This window comes from Melozone crissalis, unplaced genomic scaffold, assembly GCF_028551555.1.
Source record: "Melozone crissalis strain CALT ecotype California unplaced genomic scaffold, PUWL_Pcris_2 ptg000023l_1, whole genome shotgun sequence".
NCBI classification, from domain to species: Eukaryota; Metazoa; Chordata; class Aves; order Passeriformes; family Passerellidae; genus Melozone; species Melozone crissalis.
Window position 1 is genome coordinate 3212552 of NW_026535801.1, and position 15500 is coordinate 3228051.

Genomic DNA, 15500 nt, shown 5'->3' on the forward strand with positions numbered 1-15500 from the left:
ATAGTTCCCATCTTCTGTGGTGCACAGGTGAGGTGGGAGGACCATCATCACACAGAGATACAGGAACTGAGCCCGCCAGAAATCTGACCCAACAAATATTGTTTCCAACAGGCAGCTCTTGTGCGACTCGAGTAATAAATTGTCCTGCTTGGACCCTTAGTACATGGAACAGGTCTCATACAGGATCTGCTTTTGAGAATTGAGTTTCATTCTTGGGATATTCCAGGCCATCATAAATAGTAACCAATCAAGCTGGAGGGGTAGGCAGGAGCACAATCAGCCTATTAGGGTATATCATGTCCGATTTCATGGCCACATGATGGCAACCCAGATATGCATGGAATCCAAGAGCACAACTGCATCCTCTGATGGGCTGAAGTACTCAGAATACTCAACTATTTGTCCTGGGAACTTGGTAAAGTATCCTTTGTAATACTACCAGGGGCCAGTGTAAGGTTTCTGAAGGTTTCTGAAATGCTTGCCTAAAGGCTGGCAATGTATCTGAAGAAACCACTTACCATGCCTTGGGTACTCGACAAGGAGCGAAACGGAATGGGTCACACCACAGACATTTAAAATTAAAATCAAAACAAACAACTTTACATCAGAAACAACTCCGTAGAACGGGACCCATATGTGAAATAATAGAGTCTTTCGCTCTGGGGTGAGACAAACAAATGAACAATTGTTGCCTCTAAATCCACAGTACTCTCTGAAAAAGCCGGAGGTAAAGATACAAGCTAATATTTCCAAAATTAAACAGCAGTTCTGCCCACTCATACAGAAAAGCCTAAAAGAATGGGAGCTGTGGATACATTCCCAGACACCAAATCATTGGTATAAGAAAGACTTAAGGGGATGGTTTGGGTCTGAACTGGGAGTATTAAATTCTATTGATCAGGAAGTCTTACTCAAGAAAGTAAGCACTGTGAGTTCTTCTATTGGACAGATACAAATTCCTCTCAGATCAACCCTGCTGTCTCTTGCCCATACCCAAAGCCTGGCAGCTAACCTATTAACCACCCTGGCCAACAATACACAGCAGGATTTTCAAGCAGTTGTTGGCTTGATGGGAAAACTACAGAGTAACATTTCTTTAGCATTTCAATGTTTACAAGCTCAGCTGTGTGTGGCTATGGTCTGTAATCTCAGGAAAACTTCAAAAAAGGAGAGCTGGGGAAATTGCCACAAGCATTAACTAAATCATGGCTAAAAATGAAACCACAAAGCAAGTTGAAAAAGACTCCCACACTTGCTTGCAATTGGTCCATTTCACATAGAATGAACAGAACCCTGCAGTCTTTTGTAGAACCCATTAAGAATGCAACAAAATACCGTGTCATTCCAATTTTGGCCCTTGGAGTTATAAGAACTCACATAACTGTCAGACACATTCAGCATAATGTCTGGGCCATTTTCAACAAGAAAACTAGAAGCTGACAAACTCTTAGTATCAAAGCATGTGTACCAAGGGACGCACTGAATTTTGTGTGCAAAAATGCGACGCTTGAAAGAGAGGATGGGTGTCTGCATGCTGAGGGCAGCACTTGTATTTTTGAAATGAGCCCAGTTACCCGTGCACAATCACAGGTGTGTTATGCGGGAAGGGGCTGTGCCTGTGTGAGATCTGCTTGCACAACTATTGCAATAGAGTCTTTTAATGAAACTACTCATGGTACTAACTTCTCTATTTGTAATTTCACAACAACCAAAAGTGGATGCGACTTCAGCTGCACCACACAAGAACTTCTCTTGAGACTCTGCAGAATGCACATGATGGGTACCGCCAAGCACCCAAATTCCAAACTGGACGGGACGCTAACATTCTAAAGCAAATGCCCTACCAGCCTAATATAGAGTGGCTGGTGGCAGAAGTCAAAAATGCATCTCACCGAGCCGGATGGACACTCAAATCCGGTATCAAAGTTGTTACCGAAATCATCACCAAAAGAGAGAAAGAAAGAGAACATCATGAGTCAGATGTCTTCTTGTGATATGGACAAATCTGGAACCACCAACAGCTCCTCAGATTTTTAGCTTCCTCAGCAAACCAGTTCTAATTTTAAAAAAATTAACCCTCCTCTTAACCATCACAAACCTATGGATGTGGTAGAAAATTAAAACAGCAGCAGAACAGTGCATATGTACTGTGGACTGTCCAGAGGATCTTGCAAAAGAATTTGCACCAGGATCAAGATAAGGGGAGAATGAAACAAGGCCTTTGTTTGACATAAGCACAAGCAATTCACATAAGTAAACAAGTACTTGGCACAGACCTCCACAAGCACTTAGCACCAGTTAGCATAAGAAAAACCTGGCTGGCCTAACTTGACAGGAGAGGGACTTGACAAAAAGCTTTAGACACAGTCTACCAGAACTAAGGGCAAGTGTAAAATGAGCCCTGTGCAGGGAAGCCATGAGGAAGAAGAGCTGCTTTAGGGCATGGAGGCTGCTCCTGGCCAGCGCCTGGACATCAGCTTCAAGTACAGGAACCTGACAGAATGTATTTCTAGCGCCCTGCCTATCGAATCACCTCAGCAGAGTCAAGATGGATGGGATTTTGGAGATCCATTTCTGACATCATCCCACTGAAATGTACATGGGGCAGAGAAGCGTTTTATTGGGGTGCAGACCCCTGCCCTCCTGCCAGCTCAATAAAAGGGCTTTTGGCGGACAATGCGTTTGTCTGCCGATTTCTCTGAATTAGGGACACCCCTCAGGACTGCTGTTGGCCATCCCCTGTGTGTGGCCGTCCCCTGTGGGGATCTGCAAAAGCTTCAAATCAGCTGCCTCAGCTTCCAGGGCCTCTCTTGGCCAGCATCCTGGCGTGGCTGCAGGGCTGCTGCGAGGCACTGCTGGGAGCCAGCGGGACAGGACCGGCTGTCTCATGACCACGGAGCAGCCCTGACAGAGCCAGGGCCATCCTGAAAGCAGAGAAACGCTCACGGGCCAGCAGAGAGGAGCGAGGAGCACTGGGCTGCTCTCAGGCGATCTCAGCATGGTGCTCCAGTGGGAAGGGCAGGCAGGCCTCCCACACTTAGGGCATCCCCTGCATCACAAGGACGGGCATTTTGTCCTTTTCATTCCTCCAGCCCAGAACCAGGCCTGACATCTCCTCCTCTGCAGTGGAGTTTTTCCACTTACAAGGTCATCTCACGCTTGGCCAGTGCGTGAGATGAGGCTGCAGTGACCTGTGATACCCCCTCCATGCCAACCACAGCTCCATTGTGCATCGTTCCTCTTTCACAGGTTCACTTCCCATCGATTGACCAGTCCATTGCTTCCCTTAAGGGTCAAATTCCCACCAGTTAAACCGTAAGGTTTCCTTCATCCTCTGCTCTTCATTCTCTTGTTGACGTGCACAGCAGGGGACCAAATATGGCGGGGCCTGAGACACAGCTTTGGTCCCTGACACACACAGGCTCCTTGTCCCACTGCTGGCCTTCAGTGTGCTCAGCAAGATCTGGAACTGCACGGTGCTGTGGAACTGCACCTTCAGCACAGGGCCCTTTCCAGCCTGACCTGCCCTCGTTCCTCTGGGTCTGGGCACAAAACAGGGCCTGGAAGAGAACGGCAGCAGGGGCCTGTGAGTCCCAGGGCCCCGGGTTTGCTTCAGCTCCACAGGGATGCAGGCAAAGTGAAGAAGCCAAACTGTTTATTAATGAAAGGCAAAAAGAGGGCTGATATGAGAGGGAAAAAGGGAATGGGCAGGCAGGGTCTGAGGGCTTGAGAAATGGAGCTATCAAAAGGAAGAGTGGAAGGAAAACATAGGAATAGGCATGGTCAGAGGGCTGGTGAGATGGAGCTGTCAAAAGGGAGGGAGGGTGGAGGGGCAAAAGTGGATGGACAGTGTCTGAGGGCTGGAGGGAGGGAGATATCTACAGGCAGGGAGAGGGCTGAAGCCACGCGAGCTTGCCACAGGCTCAGCTGTACCAATCATCAACTATGTCTAGAGCTGCAGCGGCAATGGGAGATGGTGTCCTCTTCCATGTCTCCTGGTGCTGTTCTTGGATCCAGAAAAGGACCCTATTTCTTCAGGTCTTAGGGCTAATTTAGCATGACTTTCAATGTTAGAGCAGGATGGGCTGGCATTGTTCTTTGGGGATTCTAGGCCTGGAACAGAGAGAAACAGAGCCATGGTCAGAGCCTGGATCTGCAGTGACCTGAGGAGACCGTCCTGCCAGGGCCACCCCACCCAACTCTTGCCATGGCCAAGAGAGAGGTGTTGCCAACAGGATCAGCAGCGAACTGCGGGCCACGAATTCCGCCCGTGTCCCTGAAATCTCTGTGTGCTCTGCCCACGCCACCTCTTGTCAACACATGGGATGAAGCACACTGCAGCTGGGACAGGGATTGCAGCTCCCTGCTCAGGCATAGCAGCTCGCCTGGCCAGGCCTCTGTCCTCGCTCATCCTGACTGAGATCCTGGAGCTCTTCCTACTGCTCCTTCATCATGGAAAACCTGGCCATCTCTGAGAACAAAGAGTTCATCTTGGCCCCAGCGGCACAGCTCCCTGACAGCGGCTGGAAGGAATGCCTGGCCCCAGGTGTCTAAGGCAGTCGCACAGGATCTTTAGGAAGGGCTCAGAGCATCAGCAAACGCTGCCCTGCTCTGCGGGCTCAGGGCAGCAGAAGTAGCCCCCAGGGCTGCCGACGCAGCCGCGCTGGGAAGGGCACGGGCCCTTCCAGGGACACTGGAAGGGCCTCCTTGGGACACGTCCCGGCCCGTGGCCATCCTAAACCCGCGGGTGTGACTGGCACAAGGAACGTGTGGGCCCGGGCACCAATGCTGCTCTGAGCCCTGGGGCCCGGGCAGCGCTGCCATCAGCAGCTGGGGCAGAGTGCCCACTGACATAAACTTTCCACCACCACATGTATTTGGGCAACACTGATGTTCGTGTCCTGTAGAGACATTGTTAAGTTTCCTTGTGTTCTTTCAACTGTTCTTCTTGCTTTCTGGAAAAAAACATCAGCTCAGCCTCTCATATTCTAGGCTCCAGTTGCTGTGTGTCTGGCTTCGGCAGCTCATGTCCAAACAGAGCTGGTTCCTGCTGAGCGTGGCAATGGATGGTCACAAAGAGGGAGGTTCCCCAGTGAACATCGAGGCAGACACCTGGGGAAGTGCAGAGGATAGGGATAACTGGGAGGAGAAGCTCTTCTGTGTCTCTGATGATGGTGCCAGCCCCGTGAAGGAGCAGCCAAGACAAGTGCTGGAAGCAGCCATGTCCTGCTCTTTTCTGCTGTCAGATGCACACGGGACAGACTTGTCACTCACAGGTCCACTGGACTTGACCCAGGAACAACAGAAGGACAAGCATTGGTAGGGAATGCGCTCCAGCAAGAGCAAAGAAGGATCTTCTAGCAGCAAAGCCTGAGCTTGTGAACTGGCCATCTCCATCCCTGAACCTCAGCCACTGGAGTCCCTACTTTTACTCAGGATCTGCTACTTATAAATACTAAAGGTGTCAAGTTGTTTCCAAGTATTAACTCTTTCAAGGGCAAGGCAGGCTGAGTAATTAATTTACCTTGTATCAGCTGCAGTGCCAGGCTCAAAGTGTAACACACACAAGTTGGAACCCAGTAAAATGCTTGAACTGAATATGGTTCCCTTTGTTTTGCTGCAGGTTTGACTTACAGAGTGAGACTTTCCATGCACGTGGTACTGAAGTCCCATATGTTAATTCATAAACTCAGTCTAAACAAAGATCCCAATTAGCACAGGAAAGCACAGTGTGGCGTCATCACCATCCTTCTCACTTTGTAAAGCTCAGGATAGCTCTCAGAGCTGGTATGTGCCACCTGACACAGGCTCAATGCAGCTGAAAAAGACAAAGCACTAGAACATGTTCCATACCTCAAATCTCCATCGGATCTCGAACACCTGAGACAAGAGTGTGTCCTTCCTTGTGAATCAGAGGCCAAAGCGGGTCTTGGTGCAGTCACTGATCTACCAGCCTGGTCACATCATGTGGATTCTCATTGCACACTTTTACACCAGTCTCAGCTCTGAGGGGCTGTTACAACACAAAGATGCTGGTCACAATTCAGCACTTTGTTTCTATTATTTATCCTTGTGTAACAAAAGACACGCATGGCAGAACCAAATTGGGTTCCTACTGCTCAAAACCTCCCTTCCTTCCCAGTCTTGTACTTTGATTACATGACAGCACATTCAAGAGAGAGATATCCACATTTCCTGCTTTGGAATTGATTTGGAGCATCTTGATTCCTAAAGCTGAACCTGTTCTCCGACTTTATTTACACCCAGTTGTGCCAGACTGCCTGGCTATTCCAAACCTGAGCTTCTTTGCTGTGAAGGCACAGAAGAATCCGGCATTTAATAACCCTAAATTCAGGAAACCAGGAATGCACATTACTTCCCTTTGTTCAACACAAGTAGTTACAAACAAAAATAAAGTTACAAACTTCCCAAGTCAATTGGCATGACCCAAGAAGGTAAAATATTTGGAAATCTAGTTCCCATCTCCAAACAGCAACTCATTTGCCTTCACATGGTCTGTTGAAAATCAATTACAAAAATTCTACATTAAATAGAAAAGCTTGTCTTTTGGGTTTGTTTGGGATTGTTTGGCTTTTTTGCCACAGCAGCCAGCCCAGAGAGTCCTTCCTAAGAGAAGGACATACCAGAGTGGTGTCTGGGTGACAGTCCAGCCAACTCCTGCAGGGCAGGACGCAGGGAGAACCAACCACTCACCCAAGGACTCCTTCCAGATGTCCCCGACTGTGTTGTGCACAGCCCAGGCTGAAACACAGAGCACATCCAGACTGCTCTCTGGCAGAGCCTGCTGAGACTTCTCTTGCACAGGCACATTCTGCTTTCATTTTCTTCACTGCATTACTGGCAGCTCCAGTGAAATACTGGAAAGTCTGTCAGGATTTCTCATTAAAGCCCACAGGGTTCCATGTGGATCTTCAGCAGGGAGGGATACTCATCTCTTCTGCTTCCCCACCCTGTTTCTCCTGGTTTAACCACCTTGGAGCTCAAGGAGCCTTTCCTTACAGAGACTGGAACTGCGGGTAAATGAGCATTGCTGATCTATATAGGGGAGGATAATAAAATGCCAAGAAACTTATGTTTCATTACATGTGGGATGCAGATGAAATGGAAAACTGAAACTGATTTCTCCTTTTTTCCAAATCCTTCCCAAACCTCTGCTCCCAACTGAATTCCTAGTGGTTTCTTAACTCAAAGGTCCTCCCACTCAGCACTGCACTTGGAGGAACTCCAAAACCCACACCAATTGCTTCAATTAAAACAGCAAATACAAGCACAAAAATACTTCCTCTTAGTGCAGAAGAACAGGAAGTGCACTTCCTATTAGTGCAGGTCAGGTGAGCATTCAAATGCCCGAAGATGTCACTTTAGGAAATATTTCACACAGTGTTTCCCAAGGTAGGGCTCTGGACAGGGAAGCACAAAGCTGCTCATCTGAAGTCAGGTATTTGTGAACCAAAAACCAGGATAAAAGCAATGAGCATGAAATCCAGGTGAAATAGCTTGCATTCCAAAGCAGCACAAGGCAAAAAGTGTGTCTGGGAACACAGTATTCAAGGCAAGTTATAAGTTAATGCCTCACCCAAAGCTAAAAGACAGCTTAAAATTTACAGCAGACCAGAAATCAGTTATCAACTTGTCAGGACAGGATACAACTTATGGTATTTGACATAGATTTGATACTAGATTTGAGACAGACAGACTGCCAGTGTCCAGATTGCTCCTCTCCTATTACCATTCACTGAGTACCTAATAATCCTTTAATTATGTCTAAGTTTCATTTCCTCAAGCAGGGTTGTGTGCTACCAACAAGTGCAGACATGTACAATACATACACAGAAGGGAAATTTTCACTCAGCTGTTCAAACACTTTACACCAAGGAATATTTTAAGACATCTGAGGGGTGCCAGTGTTTTTTAATACACCACCATACAATTGCTGCACACAAAGCTATTGAGGCATAAAATATTGCAGTAATCTTTAACTAGCCCTCTCCAAATGAGGCCAGTAAGAATTCATTTTAAAAACTCACCAAACCAGACCTTTATTCTGCAGAAAATTTAAAAACTCAAGTGCACAAGGTCAGTGTAAACATGTTCTTTAATATCGCTGAAGAAAAATTTAGCAATCCAAGTCTTAGGTGGGTTTCAAATAAATAATCATTTTGAGAAAGTGTTTACATATCAAAGGAGCTCTCAAGGCAGCAAGAGCACAGTTTGTAATTCCTCCCTGCTAACACCCCCTCACCAAGAAAATGTACAGTAGGCAGTGCACACTCGAAAAACAATCACAACACAAGGGCACACTTGCCAGCTTCCACAGAACCTCTGGATAGGATTTCAGAAAGGGCGGAGAAGCAAATGGAGACATGCACTGCCTTTTAAAGCACCACTCTTCCTCCACAGCCTTTTCACCAACGTAACACAAACAGCAAGAGAATTCATGTTTGCTGCCAAAACCCACTCTCAGCTCAAAGATTAACACAGAGAATTACTCTTCAAACTGACACTGCAGCCCAGTGCATCACCCCCTCCCAGCTGGGCTCTGCTCCTACTCTCACCTTGAAACTCCTCTCCAATCACTGCAAAAGTAACCCAGAAAGCCTAAAGACAGGTAAGAAATGTTATTTCTTGCAGATCCTGGCCCAGCATACTGAAAGGGAGCAAGACATGACAGGTTTCAAGGTGTAGGGTTACCCAGGAAAACATCTGGTGTCCTACGCCACTCAAATAAAACTTTCCAAAAGCCAAAATACTTCCTCAAAGTGTAGATTTGTCTTTGTTAAACAAATATTCTGCTGTAAAAACATGCCTGATGTGAAATTTCTCACATCAGAACAAGAAGTAGATTTAACAATCTAGAAGGAACAAGAAAAAAAATAAATTTTAAATATGCCACAAAAATATTTGCAAGAGAGTTACTGTAAAATTGTTTTCTTCCATTTTCATCAAAATATTTTTCTCTGTACATACAGGCTGGGCAGTCTTCCACTCTCTGTCCTCTAGTTCCACATGCAACAGATCTGTGATAAGCACTGCAGTACTCACCAGAGAACTGTTTCTTCTCCATTTCTAACACACCTGAAAAAGGTCCTGCTTTGAGTCAATTAAAAAAAAAAAAAGACTATGTAATACTGCTGTGTGTGCTGTGTACCTACTGAATAAATATTGCAGGAGGTAAAGGATTGTTTCACTGCTAGCTGGGCTTTGGCAAAACAGGAGTGGGGCTGACATACACTGGATACTTCACACTTCTGAGTGGGGGATGCTGCAATATTTAACAGAATAAAATAAATCTTAGATCTAAAACTGTCAGTACACAGGATTCCCAAGTTGTTCTGAACACAGGAGCAGGGTGATCAGTTTTCCAGGAAAGCCACATAGTCAGTCAATCTGGCCAACTGCTGCTCATTGGGAATTGGTGGGACTGGAGCAGGTTCTGCAAAGATAAAACAAGTGGATCATTAATCAAATTTAGAAAGCAAATCCACCAGCAGTACCCTCCATCACAACAGTAAGGGAAAACAAATTATATGCATCTGACTTTCAACAGCCTTCTGGGGACAGATCTTAACTGTATCTCCTCCCTGCAAAGAGGACATAATTCCTGTTATCTGCACCATTCAGTGCTCCAGGAGTTACTAACCACAAAAACTCCTGCAACAAGCTCCACTTGTCAGCAGCCTCCAGAATTTCTCTGCACACACTGCAGTGTGAGTAAGGAGGGCTGACAGTACGCTGCCCTGAGAAGGAAGCTCCTGGAGCTCTATGGTTGCTCCTTTCCTTGCAAGCTGCCATCCTGGAGACTCCAAACAAACAGATCTGGTGGGTGACCAGACCAGCAGAACACACAGGAACTCTGCTGTGGAAGTGGGAACCTCAGGAATCTCAGGCACTGCTAAAACATGAGGGAGTGAGGAGACAGAGGGAGAAGCACATTTACATAGCACCTGATTGGGGTGGGATGCTGTTTTCTATTTTGGGGGGGAGCAGTGAGAACATTCACCTCTCTAGGACTCAATTCCCACTCAGTGCTGACACTGTGCAGGTTTAGCTAAATCCATTATATACAAACAAAAATACCTGATGAAGGAATAAATCTGTTAAAGGAAGCTTCCAGCACACCTGGAGAAAAACATACAAAATTAGCCCAGTGGAACAGTTTTAACCAGTTCTATGCAACAAAACATGGATCAAAAGCTAATTAAAATTAAACCTGTTTATTCATCACACTTGACTTTGTAACTAAAAAGCAGAATACCCAAGGCTCAGCTGCTTCAAAAGAATCTTTCTTTTGCCTGAATAGCAGTTCTTGCACTCACTTTTGGAATAAAAACCACATGTAAGTAATTCCCAGTTCTTTTAAGCTCTGCACATTTGGCAGCCAGTTCATAAAACCCCCATCTGCTCATATATAAAGTCTCAGGGCTCTGGTTGGCTTTGTGCCCCTTAGGGGTAAATTTCCACACCTGGCACCTGTTTACTATGGGCTCTGAAAACCCAAAAACTCTGCCCATACACACAATGTAATTTCTTAGTCTAACAGGTCCTGCCCCTTTGGATATGCTGTAATTTGGCTACTTCTGCCAGAGCTGCACAGAGCAGTTTAAGAACAGTTGTTTCATCTTGCTTTTACATCTTAATATTTATTTTTGCCACAGCCAGATACAAATTTAGAAAAAAAGTGATTTTTTTTAAGAAAAAGTGAAGATTTAGAAAAAAGAAAAAAAAAAGCCAAGTATTTCTGCAGACCATGGTTTGCATGAACAGACATTCTGTAATCAACACCACGAAAGCGAAGAGAAGATTTAGATTTTAAATCAAAGGAAATTATATCAACAACTGGAGCTCCTCAGAAGACAAAGATTCACTAAATCTCTGCCTGAAGAAGTTCTAATTCTCCTGAAGGGGAAAAAAAAAATCTCAGGTTCAAGATGGTCTATTTTCTACTCATCTTTATTAGGTTAAGACCATTTGAGGTCATCCAGTTCCTGTTGCACAGAGGCAGAGCCAGCAGCAGGAGGAGAGGGAGCAATCCCAGCACATCCTGTCTGCTTTTGTTTAAACAAGTTCACGTGAGGATGTAGCTTAATCCAAACTACTTGTTGTAAGTCCAAACCAAACCCACCACTTTGTACTTCCTCACGTTTTACACATGCCCCGTGTTTATGAGCAGCATGAGTGTCCAAAAAGTATCCAACAGAATCCTGTGCAAAGCTGTAATTAAAAACTTCACACCTAATTCCTAAAAATGCTGAATGTTTCAAGAAGTAACAGCTCCACCTACCTGGCTTTTTAGGCATCACCATGCGAGTTGCAAAGTCTGCTTGCCAGCCCTGATCTAGCACACCTGGAAAGGCATTTGTAAGAGACAGAAGGGGAGAATAAAGAGTGACAATTAACAGCAAATAATTTTTAAAAAAATCAAACCATTATCCAGAACCAAGATTTTTTTTCCTCCAGTCACTGCCCAGTCACTTAAGAGGCTCAGAATTTGTAGATACATTTTTATTATCATCACTTAGAGCTCTCTGAGCTTATTGTCTACTGTAAATGCTGGCAACCCTGACGAGGGCAGGAATGATGCATCTGACTCCATGTTCTCAGATGGCTAATTTATTAATTTATGATACTATATTATACTAAAGAATGCTATATTATACTAAAGAATACAGAAAGGACACTTACTGAATGCTAAAACAGAATAATGAAAACTCCTGACTCAGTCCAGAGTCTGACACAGCTTGGCCCTGACTGGCCAAAGAGTGAAAACAACTCACAGCAGAGCCCAATGGAACAATCACCTGTGGGTGAACAATCTCCAAACACATTCCACATGAGCACAGCACAGGAGAAGCAAATGAGAGAAGAATTGTTTTCCTTTTCTCTGAGGCTCACCAGCTTCCCAGGAGAACAATCCTGGGTCAAGGGATTTTATTAAAGAATGTGAATGCCACAATTATCAGTATAATAATTACTCAGAGAATAATGCCAAGTACCTTTCACAGCTTCTTCCACAGGAAGGCCAACAAATGCTGCAAAATCATCTGCAACTATGGATGTGTAAGCCTGGGAAACCAGTCCAAAGGCTCTTCTCCTGGTTGCATCTAGGGAGGGAGGAACACAGCACACAAGAGACTCATCTCCAGAGCTGGGACACCTGAAAACATTCCCTCAATTCCACCACCTTTGGAAAATCCCTACCAGCCTTCAAGGGAGCCCTTCAGGAGCTCCCCCTCCCCTGACAGAGCTCACAGTCAGCAGCAAGAGACAACAGCTTGTTCTCTGGCAGGGCAAACCCCCTCAGGGCCTGCCCTGAGCCTGCAAGTGCAGCCTGCAGCACGCTGGGCTCCAGCAGCAGCACAGGGAACTCTGCAGCTGATGGCATTCTCTGCTGGCAACGTGCCAGCAATTAGTTAATAATTAGTGCCATCTAAAAAGCAAAGAAATGTTCCTCAAGCTACAGAGAACTCGTTTGGCAGAACATCTCCTTTCAGCAGCCTGCACTGCCCTCTAGGAGCAAGAGTCTGCATGCTACCATTACACAGAATGGAAAACACAGAAAAATCACCTTGTAACTCCTACAAGGTTCTGAAATGCCAAGCCAAGTTCCCTGGTTAGAAGTCTGATAAAACTGGGTGATTCTCATAAAACTGGGTGATTTATGGTCTGTTCTGCTCTTACAGAACAAACCACATGGTTTATGAAAACTCAGTGTCAAAGAATACACAGAAACAAAATCCTACTAAGACCAATTTAGTTGCTTCTACAAGGTTTTGCAGAGCTTTTAATTTACACCCAACACCTGAAAACCTTTTAGTAAAACCCACAAAACCTTGGCAGCAGTTGTCCTGATTTTTCACAATGAACAATTTGTTTCTGCTGGAGCAAATAACAAATGATTCCAGGCAGTTCCCTGCTCCCACAGGAGCTCAGCCTTACCTCTGAGTGCTTCCATGATGGGCTGGATGGTCTCAGACCACTGATGTGCACTGATTGCTGTGTAGATCCCTGGGAAGTCCCTCTGCCAGATTCTTTGTCCCACTGACCAAACTGCACCGAGCTCAGCATTTGCCTGTTGTGACCAAAAAAACCCAAATCCCAGTGTCAATCCAGAAGAAAATCCTTATGCATAAACCCATTCCCACCCCCAAGTTTTCAGGGAACATTGCAGTGCAACAAAACCAGCAGGTTTCTGAGGTGAATTTGGCCCAGTACTTACAGATTTGATAGCAGGAGGGATTCTTTTCCAGAGATAACGCGCATTATTCCTAAAAATAAGTAAATAAAAATATTAAAAATACTACTCAGTCACAAAGAGACACCACAAGGTTTGCCCAGATGCTGTGATGAACGCTCTCAGTGCTTTAAAAATATCATTTCCAGGAAGGAATATGGGACACTGAGGTGGGAAAGCAGAGCTGCCCTCCAGCAGGCAACCCTGGGCTGCTGCAACACAACCAACAGTTCATGGATTGCCTCATTTAACACCAATTTGGGAAAGCATTCTCTCCCTAAAACCTCAAGTTCAGTGCATTAAGTACACACAGGGACATGGAATAATGCCCCAGAGCAAATTCCCAGGGATTCCTGCAGGTTTAGCTCCTTCAAGCCAACAGCATCTCTCATTTTTTACAGGGATGGGCCAGAGTTATCCTGCTGGAGTTTAAACTGAAGGAACAAATCCAACCCAAAACAAAACAAAACCAAAACACCCCCAAATCCAACCCAAAACAAACACAGCCCTGAACGGCTACAAAACAAAACCCTGAAATGTTCAACACTTCCCAGAGGAGCCAGTTTCACCACTGAAGGAACTTTATTCCCAAATTTCCCCAGGGGAAGAAAGGAGAACAGCATGCCTGTCAGCTCAAGGGGTGAAAGAGACTCCATCCCCAGGAGCACTGTCATTGTTTCTTTGCAAAACCAGCACTTTCATTAATCACAGAGCCCCTTCCCAGTGTGCTGGTGACACAGCCAGTGTCCCAGGCTGGGACAAGCCACTCACATGTCGTTGTGCAGCAGGTACAGAGCCAGCAGCTGCCCATACACCAGGGGCGTGGCAATCCCTCCAGGGGCCTGAAAACAAGCACACAACACAGGGCTGCAGATTTGAAAGAGGGGTATGAAACAAAACACAGCAGGAAGGCAAGTTTTATATAAACTGAACACTCCAAGATGACTGACTTTTTTTTTTTTTTTTTTTTTCACATCACGTAACAGGCCTGTGCAATTTTTTTGGGGGGGGAAGTAAATAAACCTACATCTTCCAACTTCCTATGCTCATGAAAGTTGCAGCTGTTGAAAATGAAATTAAATTAATCCCTATTTATTTACCCCTGTTAATTAACCCCTGGCTTCGTTTAGCTTCAGCTCAGGCCACTCCACCGCAGCAAAGCCTCTCTGTCCCTCCCAAACACCTCAAGCTAAGCTTTGGCCCCTGCCACGCTTCAGCAGAGCTAACAAGGAGGAAACAAACGAGCAATCTAAAAAAAGCTGTATAATTTTGAAAACTGCCAAGATTTCCAATTTTCAGCCTTTTATCAAGGGGCAGGGGAAGGTAAAGCAGCACGGAGGGAGCTTCCAGTGAAAGCTGCCACAGCAAAACTCGGTCCGAGGGCAATTCCCCGAGCCTGCCTCAGGGCTCCACTCCCTGATCAATATTTTCCTTTCCTCAGCCACGAGAAGGACTGAAACCCACAAACTCCCCCTGCCTCGTACTCCCTCCGAAACGACGCGAATAATTACGCAGAAACACCCATTTCTGTGCAGCCTGCGCCTTTCTGAGGAGCCCAAGGGGCCAGCTCAAACCCTGTGCCCTCCCCCGCTCGCACACAGGCCCACGCACCGACACAGACACACAGACAGACCCAGACCCGCCCCGCGGCACCTCCAGCTCCTGCGTCTCGCACTGCTCCAGGAGCCGCCTGAAGCTCCCGGAGCTCTCGGCCATCACCGCCACCGGCATCTTCCCCTCACGGCGCCTCCCGCCCGCCCGCTGCAGGCGCCCGCGCCCTGACGTCACTTCCGCCGTGCCCTCAGCGCTTTCCGCCCGCCTCTCTGTGCTCCTGGAGGACTGCGCGGGGGGCGTGGCCTGACCCATGGGGGCGTGGCTTGAGCCAAGGGCGTGGCCACGGTCCGTGAGGGGCTGAGGGCGGAGCGCGGCGCCTGAGGGTGGCGGTGTTTCAAAAGCCATTTGTTTTCTGTGAAATAAGCAAAGTTTCCGCGTCATAAAAAGAAATGACTGTGATTGGCGTGCAATACGCTCGGTTTTCCCTCCGTATTTGTCATGGGAGACGGGCGTATTTGTCATGTGTGAGACGGGCACCTTCCATCCTTTATTCCATAAGGGCTGTTCTCAAGGGGTAGGAATTGCTTTTCTCACTCTGTGCCTGTTTGTGGTGGCATTTAGAAGCAGTTTTACAGGTAGATTCCCTTATCTTTGTTTCCTGTAAAACCCCTGCTTGCTGCTGGCAACAGGACCA

At 46.4% G+C, this 15500-nt stretch overlaps 1 protein-coding gene across 1 annotated transcript; it reads right to left on the reverse strand.

The window, feature by feature from the left end:
• Positions 1 to 8098: 8098 nt before the first annotated feature.
• Positions 8099 to 15021, reverse strand: COPS8 (COP9 signalosome subunit 8). Its single transcript, XM_054277928.1, has 8 exons — positions 14906 to 15021; positions 14024 to 14094; positions 13238 to 13286; positions 12958 to 13090; positions 12015 to 12122; positions 11303 to 11365; positions 10099 to 10140; positions 8099 to 9454 (listed from the first exon to the last, which is right to left on the reverse strand). Exons 1-8 carry the CDS (start codon positions 14981 to 14983, stop codon positions 9375 to 9377), a joined length of 624 nt encoding a protein of 207 aa, XP_054133903.1. The 5' UTR covers positions 14984 to 15021; the 3' UTR covers positions 8099 to 9374.
• Positions 15022 to 15500: the final 479 nt, after the last annotated feature.